The sequence below is a fragment of the Capsicum annuum genome, chromosome 5 (genome assembly GCF_002878395.1).
Source record: "Capsicum annuum cultivar UCD-10X-F1 chromosome 5, UCD10Xv1.1, whole genome shotgun sequence".
Lineage (NCBI taxonomy): Eukaryota > Viridiplantae > Streptophyta > Magnoliopsida > Solanales > Solanaceae > Capsicum > Capsicum annuum.
The window spans coordinates 44076235-44101805 of NC_061115.1; the positions used below are offsets into that span (position 1 = coordinate 44076235).

Here is a 25571-nt window from a genome sequence, read left to right on the forward strand (position 1 = left end):
ATGACACTTAAAATTTGTGGTGGTCCTATTATCCCCTAATAATTTTAAACTGATATTAGTACCCATATGTCCCACACAGCATAAAAAGTGTAATGACCAATTTCGTCATTACTAAATTATCTGTGATAAATTCATGAAAATTATAAATTTTCATTCCTTAATATTAACTTGAGTCTAAAATAGCCAATATTTTATTTATTATGTCACCTCAAGTATTTTGGCAAGGATTTTAGCTTTCTGATGTATCTAGATAGACTCAAGCCCAATGAATTTATTATTAATGAGTAGTCAATACTTTAGTTCAGAAACTCTTTAGGTATGAATTAAGGTCATATAATATCCCCAATATAAAGTTAAGTCAAAAATTTTCCTAGTGACAGAGTTTCAAAATAGGTTTTTATTTGGGACAACTTTAATTGACCATATCTCCTAGAATATAATGATTTAAGGAGCTCAATACCTACAAAATAAAATATCTTTGATTCATCTTTCCAATTCAACAAACGATTCATCAATCCAAGTTTTGACTAAAATGTTATGAACATTTTATTGAGCACTGTCTAAGCTGAAATAGGAATTTTGCTGTAGCGAGAATTCTTATGGTATTTAAATCATTTTTAGCCATGTTTCAAGTCTAAAAACCCCAAACTTTTTCCGACCTAGATAGGTGATTTTCCAAATTTTAGGTTGAAAGTCCTTAGTTGGGGTAAGTTTTTCCATCATCGTCTTCAGCTTTTAATCCTCTAACATCCTAGAATCATTAGAAAGACCTTCAATGGTGGAATTTTGTGTTAGAGAGTTAAATGATGGAGTTTTGATAAAAATTTATGGGGGTTCTTAATATCACCTATAACAAATTCTAGATTATAAATTAATGATGTGCCATGGTTTTATGCCACTTTAAATGCTTACAACCGTAACATATACAAATACTTAGGTCTATTTTGGGAGATATGATGTCTTTTTGTGCCTTGTTTTGTAGAAACCTAGGTTTTGGAGCTTAACATAAAGAAAAGGAGTCAGGATTGCAGAAAATCCTACTTATGAGGCTACCTACACGCCGTAGGTAGCACATACGTGGCATAGGTGGTTGGTCATAGGTTCCAAAAGATTCAAATTCAGAGAACCTGAAATATAAAATTTTGACTAACACTTATGATGGTCCACTTACCTAGGGTAAGTTCCACTTACGATGGTGGCAGAGACTAATGTTTACTACAAATTCCCCCCATTTACTTTCCTGTACTTTTGTCTACTTCATTAAGTTTGAGAGACAAATTCAACCTATTCCCTGTGGTATCAACCCGCATTGTATCTTTTTGGAGGGTATAGTTTGGGCGACATCAAATTTTGGCATCGTTGTTGATGAATGCAGTTGCAGATTTATTGATTAAAGTTGTTGAAGTTTTTAGCTTTTATTTTTCTATTTTTCTTAAGGCCTACATCAGTGTATGCCTAGTACTAGGAGTCAAGGCAATTCCTTGATCCTATTTGATCCAGAGCCAAAAAGAATACTACAACAGAATCCTAGGATATCACAACATGGTCGTGAAGATCATCATGAGCTACCTGAACATGATCCATATGACTTGCCTCCTCCACCTCCTCAGGAGATAGTAGAGCAAACCATTGAGTGGTTACTAGAAAAAACTAATGTAAAAAAGGATAATGAGTTTGCCTAGCGCGTAGCTCAAGAGGCAAAAAAAGCAAGACAAAGACCGATAGTTGATCATCAAGTAGAAATCCACAGAGGTAGAAGAGATAGAGCTCCAATACCCCTAGCTTTTCAGTACTTTCTAGCATATGAATATCCAGATGAAGACTTTGGGTATGTTGAGCCTATTTAGACAGGAGCCATCATTTCTTCTACATTACCCCTGGGGGTGAAGTTCGACATTACTAGTGTTATGATCAAATGTTTAAATCTAAAAGGTGTGCTTGTTGGTTTGCCATTTAATGATGCAAACATGCACCTTATTAATTTGTTGGAATTTTCATTTCATACACTATACCTAGGGTGGATTAGGAAGCTCTCAGACTTAGGTTGTTTCTATTTTCTCTAACTGGTGATGTTATATTATGGTTAGGACCTCGTGGGTCCATTACAACTTGGAATAAGTTGCGAAAGGAGTTTTTAGACTATTTTTTCCCTCCATCAGGATGATATAGTTGAAGAATAAGATATATAATTTTAGGCAATTGCATTCTGAATTAATGTATGAGGCATGGTTTTAGTTTAAGAAAAAGTTGGTGATGGTGTCTAATTATAGAATTTTAGGGAGAAATTTGCAAGAGATTTTCTATCGTGCCCTGAATAAAATTTCTAGAGCTATGGTAGATATTATTACTTGCAGAGTGTTCAACCTGTGGTAGGAATTAACATCAAAAGTCTTAGATTAGATTTCTCTTACCAACTGAGGGTGGCATACTCAGGAGGCAGAAAGAGGTGCAGGCGATTATACTAGTGGTGCTTCTAATGAGCCTATATTGGAAGATAATTTAGTGGATTAAGAGGTTGCACAGCTGAGGACGAAGATTGGGTTACTGATAAAGAAGTTTACAACAATGAATACCGAGAAGGTAAATGTCTTGGGAGTAGTGGGAAAAGCTTTTAGGTCATATAATTCTAATATATATGAAGAGGCAAAGTATCTAGATTGAGAGTTGGCAATTTTTAAGCCAAGGGCCAATAGTCTACTCAAGACAATTGGAACTCTAGTCAAGGGAATTAATGTTAAAACTACTATAGGAATATATATGAGTAGAGAGAGAGATGGTGACTGGATATGTAAGGATGATTATAAGGAGAAAAATATGGTTTACATTCTATCGGGGAACAAAGATGTTGATTCTAGAATGGAGGCTATGTTGTCTAAGCTAGTAAAAGATCATGAGGGTTAAGAAAATTACCTTAAGGATATTAAGGCTGAAATTTCAGGCTTGACCCAGAAAGTGGAATCACATCTAACTGCGATCAAGTAACTTGAACAGTAATTTGGCCAAATATTGGCCATGTTGAATCAGCGTCAATCGAGTATTCTTCCGAGCAATATTATGCAAAATCTATAAAATACAGTGACTATCTAGCCATCACCACTTGGAGTGGTAAGGCTACTATTCATCCCCCTATGTCTGTGATTGATGAGGTAAGGAATGGTGTGGTTGATATCAATGAGGCACCGGAAGCGAAATCTAAAAATTTGATGACTACTGGTGAGTTATCACAAAAATTGATTGGTGTTGATAAACATGTTGAGAAGGATAAAAGAAAAGGGAAAAAAGTAGAGCCTATATTGAAAATAATTCCATGACCTCCCCCACCTTGTCCTTAAAGGTTAAAGCAAAAAAAAGGGAGTATAAAAAGTTTATTGTTATGCTGAAAGAGTTGAGTTTGAATATCCCTCTTCTTAAAGCTCTTGAGTAGATGCTTGGGTATGCAAAATTTATGAAGAATTTGGTAACGAAAAAAAGATCTATCACTTATGAGGATGTTGGTGGGTTGCACCATAGTAGCGTGATTATGTCTCGATCTCTGGCACCAAAAAAAGGTTGATCCCAGTACTTTCACGATTCCTTGCATTATTGGGACATCTAGATTTTCCAGAGCTCTATATGACTTGGGTGCCAGAACAACTTGATTTTGTCGGCAGTGGTCAAATAGTTGGGCTTGATACCTCCCGAACCAACGATGATGTGGTTGTTGATGGCAGATCATACAGTAAAGAAGTCTGTGGGTATATCATTTAATATTTTGGTAAAGGTGGACAACTTTATCTTTCTAGCCCACTTTGTTTTCTTGGATTATGAATTTGATTTTTAGATGCCCATAATTTTGGGAAGATCGTTTTGGCCACTGGTAGTGCGTTAGTGTATATGGAAAAAGGTGAGCTTATGTTCAGGCTTAATGATGAGAAGGTCACATTTAATGTTTGTAGAACCATGAAGCAATCGACTGACATTAGGGTGGTTTCGATAATAAGTTATGTGGATGATTCTAGAGGCCAATCCTTTGTCTACCTTGACAAATTTGGAGTAATGAAGGTACCCGCGTCATGCCGCGATGTTAAATCAAGCGCTGCTTGAGAGGCAACCCAAGGTATATTTTGTGCATTTATGCTAATTCATGTTAGTGTGATTGACGTCGGATCTACACACCTAAGGTGCCACAGGTATATTTCTAGCTCTCTTGTATTGTAGTGACCTAATGAATTGGGGACAATGTATGCCTATTTGATAAGGGTGGGCTACTTGTGGGTCAAGATGTCCTTTTGGGATTTTTGTTTTCGTGTCTCTTTTCCCCAGAGTCTGTTCTTAGTAGAGCTAGCATATTTAGTATGTATTGTGTTTTGTTTCAAAATGTTTTGTGTTGTTTTTGTTTAACTTGGAGAAAAATATTTGCCTAAGACAGTTGATGATGTATTCTAATTGTGCTTAAACAATTTTTGAGAAAAATGATACCACTTTAAGAAATATTTTTTGAACTGTGTGATGTATATATATGTGTGCCCACTGTTAATCTCATTATGGCATTAGGATCAGGGATATGATAATCATAGTTAGCATTTTCATGAACCGGATAAGTAGTAGTTTGTGATGCAACCTTGTGTCATGTGTGTGTGAGATGCTTACATAGTTCCTATTGTGAGTTGAATCCAAAACTTGCCCGATTAATCTTGCCTAGATTGTAGGATAATCAGTTAGGAAAGGATCATAGGTCGTTCTTGAATTAGTCCTCTTTTAGCATAAATGACCTACCAAATGTGATTAAGTATCCCTTGATCCCTAATTTGAGCCTATATAGACTATTTTTTTCACTTTTCACCTTCCTATTTTAATTATAATGAATCTATTTTGTCCTTAGTCCTCCTTAGAAATTGTGCACCTCAATTTAAGCAAATTGCCTAAGTTGAGGGTGGCTATCATAGGGGTGCGTGATTAAAAGTGGGTACGAAGAAGGGCGTAGTAAGAAAAAAAAGTAGGGTTGGGTGTGGTAGAAAAAGAAAAAAATAAAGAATATACGAAATTGCACCCAACCTGAATGAGCATTAAAATAATAAAAAGGGAGAAATAAGGACAGAATAAAAAAAAGTTGGTTGATAAGTAGACCCCTAATGTAATTGTAGTGTCAAGGAGGCTTAAGCACTAACTTCCTAAATATACCATACCAGCCCCCAAGCCTACGTTACAAGCCGAATAAAGTCCTATAGCAATCCTAGTCTGACTGTTCAAAAACTAGGGTAAATAAAATAAGGGCAAGCCTATGGTATTCTATGTACATTGTGGAACTTCTTTTGAGAGTGTGAGTGTCTTGCTATCGTCCCAGCATTAACATGCATTATTCTACTGAGTGAGTAGGACTTCTTTATTGTGAGGGTGCATGGGTTGTGTTGCTAGCTGCTTATTTGTTCGAGTAGTGTGATTTATACATATGTTTGATTATGTGTTGCCACTGTAATGCCATATCTTGATTCCCTTATGTCACATTATTGTGCTACATAGATCCAAACAATTGGTTTTAAAAAGTTAAAATAAGAGGGGGAGATGTGTTTGAGCTGAATTTGAGATTGAATGTCGTAGGTATCCTAGGTTTGTCTTAGTTAAGAATCATTGTGTTATTTTGTTATGCTTTGTTTCCTGAGTACATGCAAAAATGCTAAGTTGGGGGTATTAATATGTCATGGTTTCATGGCACTTTCGATGCTTAAACCCAAAAAATATGCAAGTACTTAGGGCTATTTTAGGAGATATGATGTGTTTTTGAGTCTTGTTTTGCAGAAAACTAGGTTTTCGAGCTTAACATGAAGAAAACGAGTCGATATTGCAGAAAATCCCACTTACGAGGCTACCTACATGGCGTAGGTAGAACTTATGTGGCATAGGTGGTTGGTCGAAGGTTCTAGAAGATTCAAATTCAGAGAACCTGAAAGATAAAATTTTGACTAACATTTATGATGAGTCACTTATCTAGGGTAAGTTCCACTTACGATGGCTACTTACCTAGAGTAAGTGGCAGAGACTGAAGGTTCTGAGAAGTTGAAGATTTCAAACTTTGGACACTTCTGATGGCCACTTACCTGGGGCAAGTGCCACTTACGATGGCCACTTACCTTGGGTAAGTGGCAATCGACCCAAGTTTCTCGGTTAGTTTTGGTTTGTATTTTAGGATTTTTATGTAATCTATAAATAATCCTATGATGTTTTTTAGGTTTTAGAGAGAATTTTATGCACTTTCATGTACATACTATTCACAAATATATATTTGATTCTAAGATTGACCTTTGAGCTTGGAATCTCTTTGTTCTTGGTTTTTGGTTGATTAATTGATTTGAGACTTTGGGTTTTATTATTCATTGTTGTGAGATTAATTTTATGCTTTCTTTACTGAATTTCATGGCATTTCTTGCAACTATGAATGACATCTCATAGCTAAGGTTGTGGGAACCCTAGTAGAATAATAAAGTAGAGGAAGCGTGAGGTCCTTCTAGATCACTGTTTACACTTGCATTGTGATGTTCTTCAGTTTAGTTGCTTTATTAGCGGTGTCCAACACTGAGAACCTACCTGTATTCAAGATCGTCTTCACAAATGAGATTGAGATTGGGAAAAGAGGATTACAACAGTGATTCGAGGCTATCAACTCTCGTCTAATAACTTGATACCCTCAAGGTGATAGTTAAACTGGGATCAAAGACAAGGAATAGTAAAGTGACACCTTGAGACTTACAAGGTAAAGGGTGAGATTTATCAAAGCGATCACAAAATGGTTGGTAATACCTAGCTTGTCAGATTCTGCATGTGAGTGTAACGACATGAACCAGGTCCTGGCCGTGATGGGTATCTCAAGTCTACTGAGGATAGTGGACCACCCCCTTTGCCTAGCAAAATAGAACATAACATACCCAGCAGTGGCTGAATTTCAAACATATAACAAGATAGAAAATAAAAAGCTCAAAGACATCTAAGAGTGTTTACATCAATACACAATCCATAGTAATATCCATAAAGCCTCTACTAATCCAAAAATAATCTAAGTTGGGAAATTCCCCCTGACAATAACCAAAAGAATGCAAAAATAAAATAGTTTAAGACATACTAAACCAAGAAGTAATGGGCCTTCCGGAAAAAAGAGGCTCACCACTTCAAGATGACACACGAACAACTCTGAGATAACCTATCACTGCGCAGGAAAAGTAAAAGTTCCTTTGAACCCTGCACCGTATGGGGATACAGCATCCGGGGACTGTTAGTAGGATGAGCAATAGCATGTAACTCAAGGAATAGGGGTGAAATATTGTCATGATTAAATCAGTCCAAAATTATTCAAAACCAATGCACATAATCATATACATATATATAACATTCTGAGATAGGGAACAATATTTAGCATGATAGTAAAACGTTATTTTGGACAATATAGCTCAACTGTCATAAACAGGCATCCACAGGCTATATGGGTTCATCTCCCCCTACCGAAAGGGCCACAGTGCGTGTTTGCTGCACGAATCGGAGGTATTAAGAAGACTAGGGAATGCCCCGACTCCACGTCAATCCTAGATACAAAATATATCAATAGTGTGAACCATGCACATGGTCATCAAGACCAACCCTAACGTCGGCAAAAATGAGTTTCAATATAAGTTATTTGAGACCCAAACATTCACGGCTTAGCTACATAGCCCCCATTAAACCCAATAAAAATAAGTTTCACATACCCCATTCATTAACCAAGGAATTATACATGAAGGCACACTACAGATATCGTCCAACCATTCGCTTGCAAGCTCATCAGTATGCCATTACAATTCCATCAACTTAGGAGAATGTCTCGACCCCCTTTGTTCATTAAATCAAAACTTAGCTAACAAGGCTTTCAAAATCCATGTTTATTGTTTAACCATTTATACAATGCAATAGGATAGGTGAGTGAGTCAAACCAAGAGAAAAATCCACAATTTAAAGCCATTTATACAAGTGGGTTGAAGGAACACAATTATCAAAGACCAATTTCAAATCCAAAGACATCAATTTGGGAGAATACCTCGACCCTTATTCCAATTTCCACACCTATGCACCCCATTAGTTCAAAACATTCAATTTAAAGCATAAACAACTCATGAAAACCATGGGAAAAACGATTCAAGGGTCAACCATTCCAAAACCCTCTACTCATGTCAAAACCCACATTCAAATCAATATAATTAAACTATTTAAAACACATGCTTCTCATAAAATGATATTTGGGGAAGAGTAACATGCCTGAAAGTATCACAATCGTGGAAAGAAATCACCCTTGAGAACCCTAATTGACCAACTTCTTGAAAATCCTAAGTGTTCTTGACCTTGGAGATTTGACAGGGTTTGAGAAGTTATTTTGATTTGTTTTGGACTGATAATGATACCCTAAAGGGATTTTACTTTGTGGGTCATGATTGGGGAAGAGGGAAAATGTCCAAAGTGCCCTTAATTAAAAGCTGAAAATGGTTGCCAGAGGCTACGCGTCAAGTGACCCTATGACTCGTAGTGTCCGAGTTGTAATTAAGACAGATACCTTTGGGTACACACTAGTCACACTACGACTGGTACTTTATGACTCATATAGATCCATTACGACTCGTTGGGTCTAGTCGTGATCAAGGCAGCAAATTAGGCAAACTTTACTGGTCAGACTACGGTTGGGGACTATATGACTTGTATAGAGTCTTTACGACTCGTAACCCCTAGTCTTAGTTACAGCATAAACTTCAGGCTAGCACATGGTCTGGATATGATTAGGGTACTATGATCCATATAGACACCCTATGACTCGTAGGGAGAGTCATAATTTGAGCAGTGAGCTCAAAGGTCAAGAAATTTTTAAGGACCAAAATCTGAGGTGTTACATTCTCCCCCCGCCCAGGATTATTCATCCCCAAATGATGAAGCAAGGCATCCCTTAGCACGATTTAACACAAAACACAATTACACTTTCCCTTAACAAAGACTAAAAACAAAGATATTAAGGAATACACATACCTCAAGCACGATTATCCAAAGAGATGAACAAGAACGGATATTTGGAATTCATGTCTTCTTTAGCTTCCTAAGTAGCTTTTTCGACTTTATGGTTCCTCCATATAACCTTCACTGAAGCCACATCCCTAGTCTTCAAACGACGAAGTTGCCATCCAAAATCTGAACCGGGACATCCTTGTAAGACAAGGAGTCCGAAACACCCACACTTTTCAAAGAAACAACCAAAGAAGGATCACCCATGCACTTCTTCAACATCGAAACATGGAAGACTGGATGAATGGAACTCAAACTAGGTGGCAATTCCAATTCATAAGCAACATTGCCCACTCGCCTCAAAATATGATATGGACCAACATAATGGGGATTGAGTTTCCCCTTCTTCCAAATCTGCATCACTTCCTTTATGGGAGACACCTTCAAGAATACCAAATTATCCACATCAAACCCAAGTCCCTTTGCCTCTCATCCGCATAGGACTTTTTGCAACTTTGAGCGATCTTAAGCCTATCCCGAATCACCTTTTCCTTCTCTATAGCTTGTTGAACCAAGTTGGGACCATACAACTTATTCTCACCAATCTCAAACCACCCAATAGGATACCTACACCACCTACCATAAAAGGCCTCGAAAGGATCCATATGAATACTTTAGTGATAGCTATTATATGCAAACTCAATGAGAGGCAAATAATTAACCAAACTACTATCGAAATCAAGCACACAAAACCTCAGCATATCTTCCAAAGTTTGAATTATTCTTTCTGCTTGACCGTTTGTTTGAGGATGAAAAGTGGTGCTAAGGTTCACCTTAGGCCCCAAACATCTTTGGAATAAGCGCCAAAAGTGAGACGAGAACTACGTACCCCAGTCAGATAAAATGGAAACTGGAGCACCATGCAACTTCACGATCTCCTGAATGAAGAGCTTAGCACAACCCTCTATCGAATAGTTAGTCTTCACTAGCAGGAAGTGCGCAGACTTGGTCATCCTATCTAAGATGACCCAAATCAAATCAAACTGATGGCGAGACCACGGAAGATCGGTAACAAAATCCATATTAATTACTTCTCATTTCCACACGGGCAACTCAATCTCTTACTACAAACCACCAGGCCTCAAGTACTCCACCTTCGCTTGCTGACAAACCATACACTTGGCCACAAAATTGGCCATATCCATTTTCATGTTATTCCACCAATAAACCTCTTTCAAGTCATGGTACATCTTCGTCAAACTAGGATAAATGGCGTACTTTGAATCATGAACCTCAACCAAAATCCTTCCTCGCATCCCATCAACATCGGGAACACACAGTCTGCCTTGATACCTCAAGATACCATCACCACCAATCTCAAAAGCCATCACCTTCTGGTGACCCACATCATCCTTGATCTGCATCAAAAAAGGGTCAAAAACCTATTTCTCCTTTACCTTTACACCAAGAGACGACTTCGCCACCTCTTAAACAATTATACCACCATCCTTAGAATCCAAGAGACGAATTCCAAGATTAGCCATCCAGTGAATATCTTTTATCAATTCTCGCTTATCCTCATCCACATGAGACAAGCTCCCTATGGACAACCTACTAAGACCATCAGCAACCACGTTAGCTTTACCTGGATGATAATGAAGACTCATGTCATAGTTCTTGAGCAACTCAAGTCATCTCCTATGCCTGAGATTCAACTCCTTCTAGGTGAAAACATACTGCAAACTCTTATGGACTGAGAGGATGTCCACATGAACTCTATACAAATAATTATGCTAGATCTTTAGAGATAAAACCACATCTAACAACTCCAAATCATGAGTTGGGTAGTTCTTCTCATGCACCTTAAGTTGCCTAGAAGCGTACTTAACAACCTTGTCATGTTACATCAACACACAACCCAATCCCACACAAGGCGTATATCAATAAACAACAAAACCATTGGTACCCTCGGGTAGGATAAAAATAGAAGCAGAAGTCAACTTATCCTTCAACTTCTCAAAGCTACCCACACAAGCATCGAACCACAAGAACTTTACCTTTTTTTGTGTCAGTCTAGTGAATCGGAGCAGCAATAGATGAGAAGATCTCCACAAACCTCCTATAATATTCGGACGAACCCAAGAAGCTCCGAATATCGATTTGAGTCGTAGGTCTAGGCCACTTCTTAACCACCACAACTTTTTGTGGATCCACTATGATCCCCTCACTAGAAACAATATAACCCAGAAAAGTAACAGCATTCAACCAAAACTCACACTTCGAGAACTTAGTATATAATTATTGACCCTTAAGAGTCTGCAATACTATACGGAGGTGATTGGTATGATCCTCTTCACTTTTCAAATACACCAAAATGTCATCAATAAACACAAAGATGAATAGGTCTAGAAACTAATAGAATACCGGGTTTATAAGATATATAAACATTTTTGAGTCATTAGTCAATCCAAAAGACATAACCAGAAACTCATAATGGTCATACTGGTATGGAAAGTAGTCGTAGGGATGTCCACCTCCCTAATCATCAACTGATGGTAACCTGAACAAAGATTAATCTTAGGAAAGTACTTAGCACCCTGAAGCTGGTCAAAGAGATCATCAATCCTGGGAAGAAGGTACTTATTTTTCACAGTCCCTTATTTAGCTGATGGTAATCTATACGCATTCGAAGGGACCCATCATTCTTATGCATGGAGAGTATAGGAGCACCCCACCGAGAAACACTAGGGCTAATAAAACCTTATCAAGGAGATTTTTCAACTGCTCCTTAAGTTCTTTCAACTCCATTGGGGCCATTCTATAAGGAAGGATAAAGATAGGATGAGTGTTTGGTAAGAGATCAATCCCAAAATCAATTTCCCAATCGAGAGAAACACCAGGAAGATTATTAGGGAACATTTCAGGAAACTCACAGACCACATGGATAGATTGTAAAGAAGGACCCTCTGAGTTAGAATCTTTAAACCGAACCAAGTGACAAAGAAACCTCTTGGAAATTAACTTTCAAGCTCCAGGATAAGAGATGAACCTTTCCTTAGGCACTAGGGAACTCCCTTCCCACTAAATCATTGGTTCATTCAAGAATTGGAAACTGAACCTTCGGGTCCTATAATCAAGAGATGTGTAGCATGAATCGAGCGAATCCATCCCAAGATAACATCAAAATCTAATATCTACAACTCTATCAAATACACCGACGTCTCCCTATCACAGATAGATACCACACAACCCCTATAGACTCTCCTACCCATAATAGAGTCACCCACAGGGGTTAACATAGAAAAGGGATCGGGACTACACTCAGGAGCAAACTCAAAATGAATAGCCACATAAGGGGTCACATACGAAAGGGTAGACCCAGGATCAAGCAAACAATATAAATCACGAGAGAAAAGTTTTAGTGTACCAGTAATGACATCGGGGGGACACCTCAAAATCCTAATGGGTAGAAAGTGCATACAGATAATTTCAACCAGTGTCAGTACCAAAAGTAGCACCCTTTGGTGTAGGAGCTGAAGAAACAGCATTAGGGACCTTATTAGCCCTAATAGCAACGTGACCTGAAGGACAGTTCCTCTGAATATAGCTAGGCTGGACACACCTGAAACACTTATTCCTCCCTTCAGCGCAAAAGTCACGGTATAACTATCAACAAAATCTGCAAAGAGGATATGATGGAGCTAACTGGACCCCAATGGCTAAGTATTGGGCACTTTGTGCCTTAAACCCATTGTTGTTCTCAAAGTGGAGATCACCGAACGGCTTAGGATATGGAGCACTAGCCGTAGAATAAGAACTAGAATTTCCCCACTTCTTCTTAGACCATTGCCTCCACCTTCACCACTATTCTGCTAACCTTCATCCTGCTCAGAATATCGGGATCTCTTACTTTTGCCTTTCCCCTATTTCGACTTGTTTCTTCTTTTCATCTTCAACCAGCTGAATATACACCAGAATCCTAGAGATATCCATATCACTATTAAACAAGCCTTGTACTCCAGCACCAAGTCCAGAGACAAGCCCGAAGCAAACTTTCTCATTTTAGCCCTCATGTTAGACACTAGCTGAGGAGCATAACAGGAAAACTAGTGAAATTCCAAGGCATACTCTTTCACAGTCATCCTACCCTGTTTCAGATTGATGAACTCCTTTGCTTTAGCATCCCTCAACTCCTAAGGGAAAAAATGATCCAAAAAGGCACCAAAAACTTATCCCATAGTGCCAACTTTGTATCATCACCCCTAGACTGATCCCACTCTTCATACCACTGGTATGTCACATCCTTCAATTGATATGCAGCAAATTCCATGCCCTCGGAGTAAGAAGCATGCATAACTCGAAAGATCTTCTCCATCTCATCTATGAACCCCTGAGGATCCTCCTACACCTTAGAGACAGTAAAGGTCAGGGGATTGAGTCTCATAAACTACCCAACTCGAGTAACTTTAGTAGAATTCATAGCATTACCAACAAGACCCGACTGACATGACTAAGATGTCACCAAGTAGGTCAACATATGAATAAAACGACAAAACTCGACATTACTAATATCTCCTAGAGGTACTGAGCAGGAGCGTCACCAGTGAGAGAAGAATTAGTGGTAACCAATGGAACTCCACGAGGGCAATTAGAAGCAAGGACCCTAGGTAGGGTATGTACCCCAAAGGTAGGATGAGTTCCATCCACATTGTCCTCAGGCAGGACAGAAGAGTATCCAAGGGCATCAGATTTTCTGGAAGGCATGATCCGAAATGTGAACAAATGGGAATTCGAGGAGATATCCTAGACTCTACAGCCCAAAAATATAACACAAGAAAGGGAAACATTCCTAAGTGCCTCGTAGCCTCTCCCATATAAGTGTGACACGCTATACACCCATAAAAGAGACTCTACTTGACATGGCTTTGTGGATAATCAATTGACCATGAACCTAGGCTCTGATACCAACTTTGTAATGACCCAAACTAGGGTCTGTCCATGATGGGTATCTCAAGTCCATCGAAGACTGAAAACCACCCCCTTTGCTAGGAGTGTGCAAAAATCAAACCGACCGATAAATCGAACCGATAAAAATATTATTAGTTCATTGGTATTGGGTTATTGGGTTAACAGTTCTTTAATGATTTTATAAAAAAAAAAATATTAAGTTATTGATTCGATTTGATTTTTTCTTAACCCAATAAGAAATATATATATATATATATATATATATTTGACTTATTACCTTGCTTCAATAAAAGTGGTGAGCCATCATTGTTTATTACTTGTTCCTCAGATCTAGTGGCTTAGACTCAAACTTAATGTTTTTGTATTCTTTAATATGTATAATCTGAACAGAAGCTTGCATTTGTCTCTGTTAGCTAGAAATTTTTGTTCATTGAACTGCAAAAATTTTCCTTGATGGTCGGTCCCTTAACCTCTCGTCATTAGCTCAATAAAGTATTAAAGATATGCCCGAAAACGTACGTAAATCATACATGAACATGAAGTTGCGAATTGGATAAACTACGTGCATAGGTTTATCTAGCAGCGATAACAGCATTGTCTGTTGCATACTTGCATATTGTTACATGCCTGCTGTGAGGTCCACAAGCAATTTAACAAGGGAAAATGCAAAGAAGAAAGCAATGCAAACCGTTGGGAAGACTTAAGAACACTATCCTTTTACTTAAGTACAACCACTAAGTTACCGGGGAAAAAAAATACTCTACTGTAGTAAGTAAACTGGCCCATATTTTTCACCACTAAAGCTTAAGGAACCATCATCAAGCAACTTGAGATTTTTGGCGTTTCATATACTGAAGGATGGGTTCTTTTACCTGTAGATAAAGACGAAAGGAACAGAACAATAATAAGAAATATTTCCAAATACTTCACTTCAGTCACGATTCTTAACTAAGATTTTCTGGAAAGACTGATGGCATACCATGCTTGCTTTCCTATTTCGTTTTTCCTGACTGGACCTGCTACAGAAAATTTCATACTCATCAGGTTTGTTTGGTTTTCCATTAACTCTTCCATTCTCCTTACCAGGAACAAAACTCTCCCGAGAAGCTACAGGCTGCACAAACATCATATCTAATTATTTGTTACTGCAATTTCATTAGGTGATCAACTAATTAATTACCTCCAGATTATTGAGGTAATCCACAAATGAACCAACCTCAGCCTTGCTTGATGGTGTGTTTTCATGCTCCTTTCTCTTGGAGACAGTCTGATCACTCATGACAGATCCATTCCTGTATGCATCAGATTTGCCTCTAGTACGTGTGAGATCCGATCCAATAGAGTGGAGACCACCACAAGTGGATAGATTTCTAACATTGTTGTCTAGTAGCCATAAAGTAATATCAGATTGTGTTCTAATCTTGATGAAAACTATAGCAGTAACTTGACTAAGCGTTATCAAAATTCAGATAGTTAGAATCATTACCTGATTCATGCATGTCAATATCCTAGCCATTTATCATAGTTAAAGCAGAGTTAAAATAGTAGAAGTGCAAGAAACTGTTCTAACTTATATTTAATTCAAGACTATTACCGTACTGTCTTTTGCTAAGACCTTCTTAACTTCAGCCAGCTTTTCTTCAGTCAGATCAGAGTGGATCACACGCTTCCCTGCAATGACAAAATCAGTCCATCATTGGGTAACCGGTACTTAGTCTTTCTGCTCCATACAAAAGCAGGAAATATGATGCCTGAGGCAAAGGCTACCTAGTCTACGGTAGTTCTTAGCCTCAACGAATCCATCTTGTGTCATTTTATCAATTAGCCTCTTCACTGCAGTTTGGTTGGCTTCTCCTTCCAGTTTACTTTGAAGCTTGGCAACAGTTACATAGTTCATTGGAAGAGCATGAAGCAAAGCCTGAAACAAGAGACTGTTTTTGTTAACATGCAATCCAGGAAGTAACATTCAACTTCATGCAAATCAGCATTAGCGAACTATCACAAGATTTTTGTTTAAGCCTTTGAAAGGGAGTTGTTTTTTATACTCCCTCTAAAAGGAAAATTTTTATTCATAGTCCTTGTAAAAGGAAAATCGCTATTCATACTCCTCTTTTAACTTCACCGGACTTCTCTCCTTTGTTTAAGTTGCTAAATGACAATCTGGAACTTCTGTCTCCTCAATCTATAGGACATTATTGGGATATGTACTATTTCCAAAGACCTTAAGAGAGGACAAATATAATACTTCTCTGTACTTTCACAAATGTTATCTTCAAGCTCCCGAATTGTATGATGCTTTAGCTATCAACACCCGAGTAAGCAAGTAGTAAAAACACGCACACATCCCTCAATAAACTAGTCATCATGCAAGAATATATGTTATTTTCTTGAATATAAAGGAGGAAGGGAGAAGGGGCCGTAGAAATTAAGTGACCAATAAGCACTGTATAATAACTTCATATATATTACTGAAATGTGAAGGAGCAGTCACGAGGTAGAGCAGTAGTGTAATCACAATCCCCTGGTAATGAAATTTATTTCAGAGGACCACTTCCCAGACAGAACAATTAGAGAAATAGGAAAAGTAAGTGGGCAAAATTCACAGGCTTGTGTAATCCACAAATACAGTTAATAAATTAAGAAAATATGGATCAACTTTACTGAAGAGGGTAGATGCAATTCAGAAGGTTGTAGCACACATTCACTAGATACTTTTAAGCTCGATTCAAATGATATTAATCAGAGCTCACCTTCATGTACATGTAATCTTCACCCTTGCCATGCTGAGATTGGTTGCCATGGTGGTTTTGTTGGCCCTCTTTTTCTTCTTTCACAACATCAAACTCATAGTCGAATTGCTGCATTTGAGGAATATGAAATTTTGGGTGTTGGAAAATGATATATTATGATTCACGAGAATAAGATGTAAACAATTAATGAATTAAAGAAAACAATAAGAAACCTTTTGCTTCTTAATGATGTAAGTGCCTGTGCCAGCATTTGAAAGAATTCCTTCTTTAACAAGCTTTTCCATAATATCTAAATTAAAAAAAAAAAAAAAAGATTAAGAAACTTTGGACAGCTTAAAAACCAGAAAGAATACCTCTAATCATCTGATTATTTTATTTGGCACAAAAACTTTGGGAATTGGTACGAGGGTATTCTATCACTGCTCTCCTCTACTGGAGATTAGGTTGAGAACACCTTCATCATCTGCTTAAAAGGTCATTTCATTACCTTCAACCAAGGCCTGTAATCAGGATGCAATATTAGGTGTAGGACTGGATAGTATATGATGGATAAACCGGCACTTATAGGAAAGCCAGCAGAAGTATCTTACCACTGAGATGTCTGTGAAATTTGAGAGAACATCTGTCACTTCAACTTTGTCAAGGTGATATGCACTGATCCAGTCCTTAACCCGGCCAAATTGTTGTTCATCTTCTGCAGGATCTTGAGTATCATCTTAAAAACCGATAAACGCATTAGAGTTCTTGACAACCTGGTTCAACCAAAAAGTCGATAGTATTTGCTGCAAATAAAAGTACCTTCATCAACCATATCACCTTTATCCTGAACATTTTGCTTTTCTGTGAAGAAAAAAAAATTGTCACTTTAAATTTATGATATTAAAAATACACCGACAGAATGAATGTATGTACAAGGTGGGTTGAATAGAGGAATATGCATTACCAACTGGTGCAACTATATATTGGTCTTCATCAGAGTCACTGAACTGAAATTGATGGATATTTAAGAAAGTCAGTGCATGAACATACTTAAAAGGATAGCAAACAAATTCAAGCTTTATAAAAATAATTGAGGCAAGGGGAACAATATTCTACCTCACTATCAGATGAACCATCATCTTTCTCGGCAGAATCAGCTCCCAAGCTCATAACATCATCTTGATTGTCATCATTCTCATCCTCACAAGGATCAAGCACACTCTTAACCTGTAGAAGAAAAGATATCATCATCCTGAACTGATTGATTAATGAAACAGTGAGTAGTTAATATTCATTTTCCTGTGATCAGGCCCTCACCTTCAGAGCTAACACGAAATGCTTGCTGTTGACATTTCCAACCTCCAATTTCAGAGGATTTTTCATCCATGAATTAGGAGTGTCCTCGTCAGTGCAGCCTCTAAAGAAAGGAGGCTCATAATCAGCAGGCTGCACAACCAGCAATTCTGTTACAAAAGTTTTATTTGACTAAAATATGACAAGCTGAGTGACTTTTGAAACAAAATGATATATAAACCGTGAACTGGACTTAAGTAAGCTAGGGAAATTCTATGAAATGTATTTAGATATGGCTAAGCATTGTTTTCTATGCATGAGCGGCCCAAGAACACAACTACACGAATAAATTTGTGGCTCAAGCTCAAATTAACGTAAGCTACAAAATTACAGAAGTGAGATGACTTCTAATAAGGAGCAATCTTATTTCCCGGATGTCAAAAAGAGATGATAATAAGTGCAGCTTCTTAAAGGCAATGTGCTTATAGATGCAAATAAATAATTCGCATGGCTACAATATATGAAGGCTTACATTTCCTCGAAACTCAAACATCAAGAGGCAAGATAAAGGAGGAACGGGGGAAGAAAAGACATATAGAAACAAACAAAACCGAGAAAAGGGTATACCGTGACATCGTCATGATAAAGAAGCTTCATCAGTATAGTTCGCTGAGAAAAAACCAAGAGAACTGAACCTTAGCAACAAGATGATAGCAGACAATTCAAATGTCAATAAACATGAAACCATGCTTTTTAGGAACAATAGAAAGCTTTACCTCTTCTGGCATCTTATCGAGAGTTCTCATCAACTGAATCAATGTACGAACCATTTTACAAGCAGAATTCCTGAAACATACTTTCCTTTCAACACAAAAGGTTCTTGTAATCCAAAAAACAACCAGCATGAGACTGATAAAGTGAAAAAAATCATTAGACCAATAGTTACCTCATTTGATTGGGTGTTATATCAGTGGTTGAGTTACACTTGAATGTTCCCCCTTGCTTCGTTCCAATACGATTGATATTCATTGACACTTCTTCAGAGTCGGAACTTGAATAACTGAAAGAAACTGCAAGTAGACAACTAAGTGTATAAGCCATTGTTACTAGCCAGACTACTGAAAGTATCAGCTCTTCTTTTAGCAATTTCTTTGTCTCAGGAAACAGCTAAGTCCTAGATAGTAATCTAGTCAATTGGCTGGTGCAAATATGATACTACAATACAATTGAGGTCATAATTTGACCAACTTATCCTGGATCTTCTTACATGCATATTCCTCAATCATTGGCCCATCAATTGCTTCACACACACAGAACATAAGTGTTTTCAGGTATTTCTTCTGTAATGCATCATAAACACCTAGGAACAGAGAAGAAAGTGGGGGTAAGAAATGAACTGTACGGATCAGTTTTTCAAACTAGCAAAAGATCAACATACCTTTTTCCATCCAATCAATAAGTCTACGTGACTCAGCATCCATTGGCATTAGCTTCTTGATCTTCATCTCTGCTTGTGATGTAAGTATCCAGTAAATTAATTCGGAAAACTGAAATAGACCGATGTTAAAAAAAATTATAGACAAAAGTTACCTAAAGCTGGAACAGATTTATCACTGAAATATTTCTCAGGAAAGAGGCCTCTGATGTAACTAATGTTGAATATAGCAATACGCAGAAGGTTCCTTGTCTGTTTTTGATAACCATGGAGAAACAGTTAATCCAGATAATTTGCATGTCGTATTACTTAATAACTGCATGAATAGGGTCATTTGCTGACTAACTCCCGCAACAGTAAACAGGAAAATTTACAAAGTGACAGACAGAAGTTGGTTTCACATGACTGCAGTAAATTAGCATTAACAGACATACTTAGCAGGCAGTCTGCAATAAATTTACTAGAAAAGCCGTGTGGTGACAGTAGAATATATAGCTGTTCATTTGATTGTAACTAAATCATGCAAAATTTTCAGTCACTAGAATACTTCGGCGTCCTAAAGATACAAAATAAACCAGACACTAGATGATAGCATGCAAAGCAGATTATAACGTTAAAAGCACCGAATTCCAAGAGACAATGCAAATTGAAAAACCAGACGAACTTAAACAACTTATACTTATTAGCTTCTCAGATCACGTTCATTGATCTAGATCATGTCTTACACCTCTCTTTATTTAGTTTTTTTAATTCATACAAACAGATTCAATTAATGATATTCTACAATGACCAAAAGCAAAAACAAATTAACGATCTAGGGAGAAACAAGCGAGGTGAGTCAGTCAGAATTCACCAGCTACAAACAAATATAATTACATTTATATTTGCATCACACATCAATAATTGATTGAATGAAATAAAACTCAACATAGAAGTGGTTACAAGAGCCAGAAAAATCCGAAGAACGAACTCAAATTACACTCACACGAAACTAATTCAATCACAAATAAGTATAAAAAAATCAGTAATCATAAAAATCAAAGTATAATAAACACCAGAATTGTTGTACAAACTATACAACTCTCAAATACTTCTACAGAATGTGTTTCATCAACATTATATAAACACAAACTCTTCCAAAAAAACATAAATATCTGATCGACGCTAAATAGAACAGGGCAAAGATACAACTCTCTTAACGCAAATATGAGATCGATCAATAGTTGGTTGACTGAAATGAAGCTCAAAATAGAACGAACTCAAAATTACACACACAAAACTAACTCAATCACAAATAAGTATAAAACATCATTAATCATAAAACTTGGGAGAATCAAAAAATTCAGAAATGTTATTTAAGTATCATTGTTGCTTTATCAAACAATACAACTCCCAAACACTTCAATATAAAGTGTTATTAAACACAAACTCGTCAAAAAACGTAAAAAAATCTGATCGACACTAAATAGAACAGAGCAAAAAATACAGCTCTCATAAAGAAATCAGAAATGTTATTTAGGTAACAATCGTAGATCTATCAAACTATACAACTCTCAAAAGACTTCGATATAATAAATTTCATCACATTATATCAAACATAAACTCATCAAAGTAGTTAAGAAGAGGTAAAAATCTGATCGAAGCTAAGTAGAGAGCAAAAAATACAGCTGGCGTAACGCAATCAGTAAGATATTGGTCGTTTACTAGGAGTGGTGAATCCTGCTCAGTAATCTCTGAGTCGTTCAATTTATGAAGAACAAACTCAAAATGACAAAACCAATCTAATTCGATCACTAATAAGTACAAAAAAGTCACTAATCATAAAAATCGAAGTATCTAAAACATTAGAAATGTTAATTTAAGCAACAGTCGTAGTTTTATTAAGCTACACAACTCAAAAAAAAATTGGAAATAGTAAATTTCATCACATTATAATCAAACACAAACTCATCAAGGTAGTCAAAATCGCAAAAATCAGATCGCCGCTACATAAAAAAGAGCAAAAAATAGAGCTCTCGTAACACAATCAGTAAGCAAATATGAGATCTATCATTTACTAGTAAGTGTAAAAAATCATCGATTATCCTCTAGATTTGACTCACATGTAGTCCTAGAAATCATAAAAATTGACGCATCGAACGCATCAGAAATGTTATTTTAAGTAACAATCATCACTCTATCAAACTATTCAACTCAAAAAAACTTCAATATAACGCGTTTCATCAATGTTATATGAAACACAAACTAGCTCATCAAGGTAGTCAAAACACGTAAAAATAGAACAGAGCAGGGAAAAAAACGCTCGTAACAAAATCAGTAAGTAAATATGAGATGGATCATTTACTAATAGTAGCGAGTCCTGCTCAGTTATCTCCGATTCCTTCAATTTCTGTGCCACAACCTGGAAAAAAAAAAAAGCACAATATCAACGTGAAAATTAGGCAATAAGTGAAGTAACAAGTGATTAAACTAATTCGAAGACCGAATTGAAATGGCAAAAAGCTTTTGTTCACCATTGTTGGACGAGAGAAACAAGACTTGAGTGGAGAAATTGAATAGAAGAGTGAAAGTTTTGCTGAGCAATGAAGGCGGGAGTAGAGTGAGAGAGTATTTATATAGGCGAGAAAAGTAACTGTGGTTATATAGGGAACTATGGTTAACTGAGCAATGCAGAATGCGTGATGTAGTGGCATGTTGAGTAATTTCAAGAAAAGGTCGGAGTTTATATCTTCAGCTGTAAGAAGTGTTATCAATTTGTTTAACTGAAAAGCATGTGTTTAGCCATGAAAACTAAAAATAATTGAAGTTGAAATTGGCGCTGAAATTGAAATTGGAGATTGGAGTCGTATTTGATCATGAATATAAATTAAGTTATTTTTAAATTTTTGTGAGAGAAGTGAAAGTGAAAATAATTTTCACTTTTTTCCACTATTTCAAATACTAGTTTAGCGTACGTGCTTTACGCATATATCTCACGTCAAACAATATAATTATATATATGAAGAAAAGTATAATCTTGATAAAAACTTTTGTTGTGATATTGATAATATTCCTTAAATGCGACTTATATTTATCCATGTGAAATATTCAAATACTAAATAATTTTCAATACTGTTTGAGTTTCGAAAATAATTTGTCTAACTGCACAAAATATAAATATTTTTGCTTAGAAGAAAAAAAGCTTGAAAATCACAAACCTAGAGACCTATTAGCAAAAGCTACTCTCTAACTTATAAAGTTTTATAACAAAAATAATATTCATAACCTAAAAATAATATGTTTTAATGTATAAAGTGCAAAATCAAATTATGTTAGGACAATTTATCTTTCTATAGTAAAATAGAAAGACATAATTGAAGAGCACCAAAATAATACTAATCAAGTTGCATATTAACAACTAAAATTATTGATTTAAGAGTCAAGGTTTTACAAGTTTCATCAGTACGTGCCTTTATTGTGACATAATTAAAGGCATTCACCTTCGCTATATGGATGAATCCATGTTTTAATTTTAAGGACCTTTTTCAAAAATAAAACATGGCTAATAAGCTTCAGCATAATCTTTTTCATCAAAAATCAATTAAATTTATCTAAGCAATACTACCGAATTCTTGTGTGTATATATATATATATATATATATATTTCTTACCTAAATCAAATAAGGACTTTAATTAATTTTAACATATTATTTTTTATATATATAAGGTAAAATTCTAATTGATTTAGAAGTGTTGTATGATTTCTTACCTAAATCAAATAAGGACTTTAATTAATTTCAACATATTAAATTACGAAAAATTATTAAATGACAATAATTGGAAAAAAGGTGAAAAGATAATTTTATCTATTGCGGAGTATTTTAATGAAGGTCAAAAAGTTCAAATCACTTTTATAAGGGTCTTCACACTTTTAATATATTATAGATAATTTGAAAGTAGTTTAGGCGCGTGTACCTCACTTTAATGAGTTCAAAAATTACATTAAATAGGATATTTGTTTAAATAATAAAGATGAATATAATAATTAAATTTAACATCTTTTGAGTATGTAAAGATGAAGAATTTATTTATTAAATCTAATCTTTACCAAAAATATTTTTAAAAGTCGATCGACATTCATCTACCATCTGTAAATTGCAAGAAAATAATACAATGATAGAGACATCAAAATAATACAATTAAATTTAATCTTTACACACAAATTTTTTTTTCAAAGTCGTCCGACCCTCATCTACCACTTGTAAACAATAAAAAAATAATACGATAATAGAGATATCAAAATAGGAGTCCCATATATTTTAGAAAGTCTAGTTAATATAATAAAAAATAATTAAATAATAAATTAAAAAATAGTGAAAAGACAATTTTATTTAAAGAAGAGTCTTTTAATGAAGGGTAAAAAGTTCAAATCACTTTTCTGTAGAAAAATTAAAATTAACTAATAGTTTAGGGAAAAGTCTGATTACCAAAATTTAGTTGATTTGTCATCTGTAATAATAAAATAACTTAAAATATAATTACAATTTTATTTAATAGTTATATGACTTGGCTAACGTGACTTTATTTTCTTACAATTATAACGTGACTTTGCCGTTTGAAATTTTATTAAATAGTTAATTGATTACAATTTTAAGTTAAAGGAAATCCTAACGTGATGTCGCTATCTTTTTTCCTTACAAATATGGTATATTATTTAGTTTTATGGTATATAATTCAAACAAGGAAAGGTTTAAGGACTAAATTTGAATGAATTCAAACAATGAAAGTTTTGCTATAAATATATTTAATTAATTTTGAACTCTTAAATGTTAAAAAAAAATTGGTGAAAAGACAATTTTGTCTAAAGCGGAGTCTTTTAATGAAGGCAAAAAGTTCAATTTACTTTTCTAAGGTTCTTTACACTTTTAATATATTATAGATATAAATTCTTATGATCAAACATTGTAATTTGCACTAAAGTAAAAAAACTTTTTTTTTTAAAGAAAGTGAAAAATTCTTATAATCAAACAACCTTAACTTCTAATTTTGTAATACTATTTAGGATAAATTACTTAATACCGCAACTTAACTTATGTAAACTACTTAATATCCTTATCCTTTATATTAATTACTAAAACTCCTGGTTTACATTCTTTCTATAAATTTTCGGATACACCATTATCTCCCTACAAAATCGAACAACTAATTGTCTCTCTAAAAATTTGACTAAAAGTTTTCTCTCCACTAATTCAATATCATTAATGTTTAACATCCCTCCTACTATGTATCAATGTTTATTCAAAAACATAAAATAAATTCAAAAATAACACAATAAACTAAATCAAATTACAGAATAAAAGCTACCACAATCAAACTAAACACCTAAATCATAATGTTAGAATCACCAACACCCATTATATGCGGATGATGCACCACTAGAAATTTTTAGAACACCCAAAATCCCAACCTCCATCTCCACAACACTGTTTTCTCTTTGTTTTCTCCATTTTCATCCTTTGTTTTCTCTTAATTTTTTCTTTTCTTTGCTTTAATTTTCGTTCAATTGAATTTTTATCAGAAGACGTCGTAATCAATCATAAAGAAATTGAGTAGCAGAACAAGAAACTTATCACTGTCAACTAATATTGTCGAGAATAGATCTCCGAACGACACACATGGCCATCCCTAAACAAGGTACAATAGTGACATATATGACTGAGATTTAAGGTCCTAATACATAAATATTATGTATCAAAAGACGCAAAAAAAGCAGATGTTCTAACCTAAAGAGAACAAAGGCTTTGAAGATACATTGAGAGATTTTCTTAAGAAGGTAATAAAATTATGTATCGAAAGACACAAAACTTGTGCTTCAAAACAAAAAGATATTGAAGTTACAACAAGAGAACCTCTTATAAGGTAATATTTGTTTGTATCAAAAATAAAATACTCTCAGATACATCAATAATGTATCTCACTCGATTATATTTCAGATACATCTATAAATTATGTATCTCTTAATTTACGTCAGATCTATGTATAAGATACATTTCAGAATTGATTCTATGTACTATTTTTGTTTATAGAGTAATGTATCTAAATCAATGATTGTGAAATATAATGTATCTCAAACATTATAATCTGCAGATATATTTATTAACAAATTGATACATTAATTGATG

At 35.4% G+C, this 25571-nt stretch overlaps 1 protein-coding gene across 1 annotated transcript; it reads right to left on the bottom strand.

Annotated features, from left to right (window-relative positions):
• Positions 1 to 14502: 14502 nt before the first annotated feature.
• On the bottom strand, positions 14503 to 22080 carry LOC107870756 (meiosis-specific protein ASY1). Its single transcript, XM_016717385.2, has 22 exons — positions 21924 to 22080; positions 21755 to 21811; positions 19566 to 19662; positions 19414 to 19482; positions 19243 to 19335; positions 18922 to 19045; positions 18752 to 18821; positions 18603 to 18644; positions 18000 to 18128; positions 17799 to 17909; positions 17647 to 17689; positions 17502 to 17543; positions 17294 to 17418; positions 17191 to 17203; positions 16916 to 16992; positions 16704 to 16811; positions 15721 to 15871; positions 15548 to 15624; positions 15440 to 15461; positions 15170 to 15336; positions 14933 to 15067; positions 14503 to 14825 (listed from the first exon to the last, which is right to left on the bottom strand). The coding sequence occupies exons 1-22, from the start codon at positions 21924 to 21926 to the stop codon at positions 14772 to 14774; spliced, it is 1809 nt and encodes a 602-aa protein (XP_016572871.1). The 5' UTR covers positions 21927 to 22080; the 3' UTR covers positions 14503 to 14771.
• Between the last annotated feature and the right edge of the window lie 3491 nt (positions 22081 to 25571).

Coding starts and splice junctions, on each gene's coding strand:
- LOC107870756 (XM_016717385.2), bottom strand. Junction 15,872..16,703: donor AAGATTACATGTACATGAAG/GTGAGCTCTGAT, acceptor CTCTTGTTTCAG/GCTTTGCTTCATGCTCTTCC. Junction 15,337..15,439: donor TATTGACATGCATGAATCAG/GTAATGATTCTA, acceptor TATGGCTACTAG/ACAACAATGTTAGAAATCTA.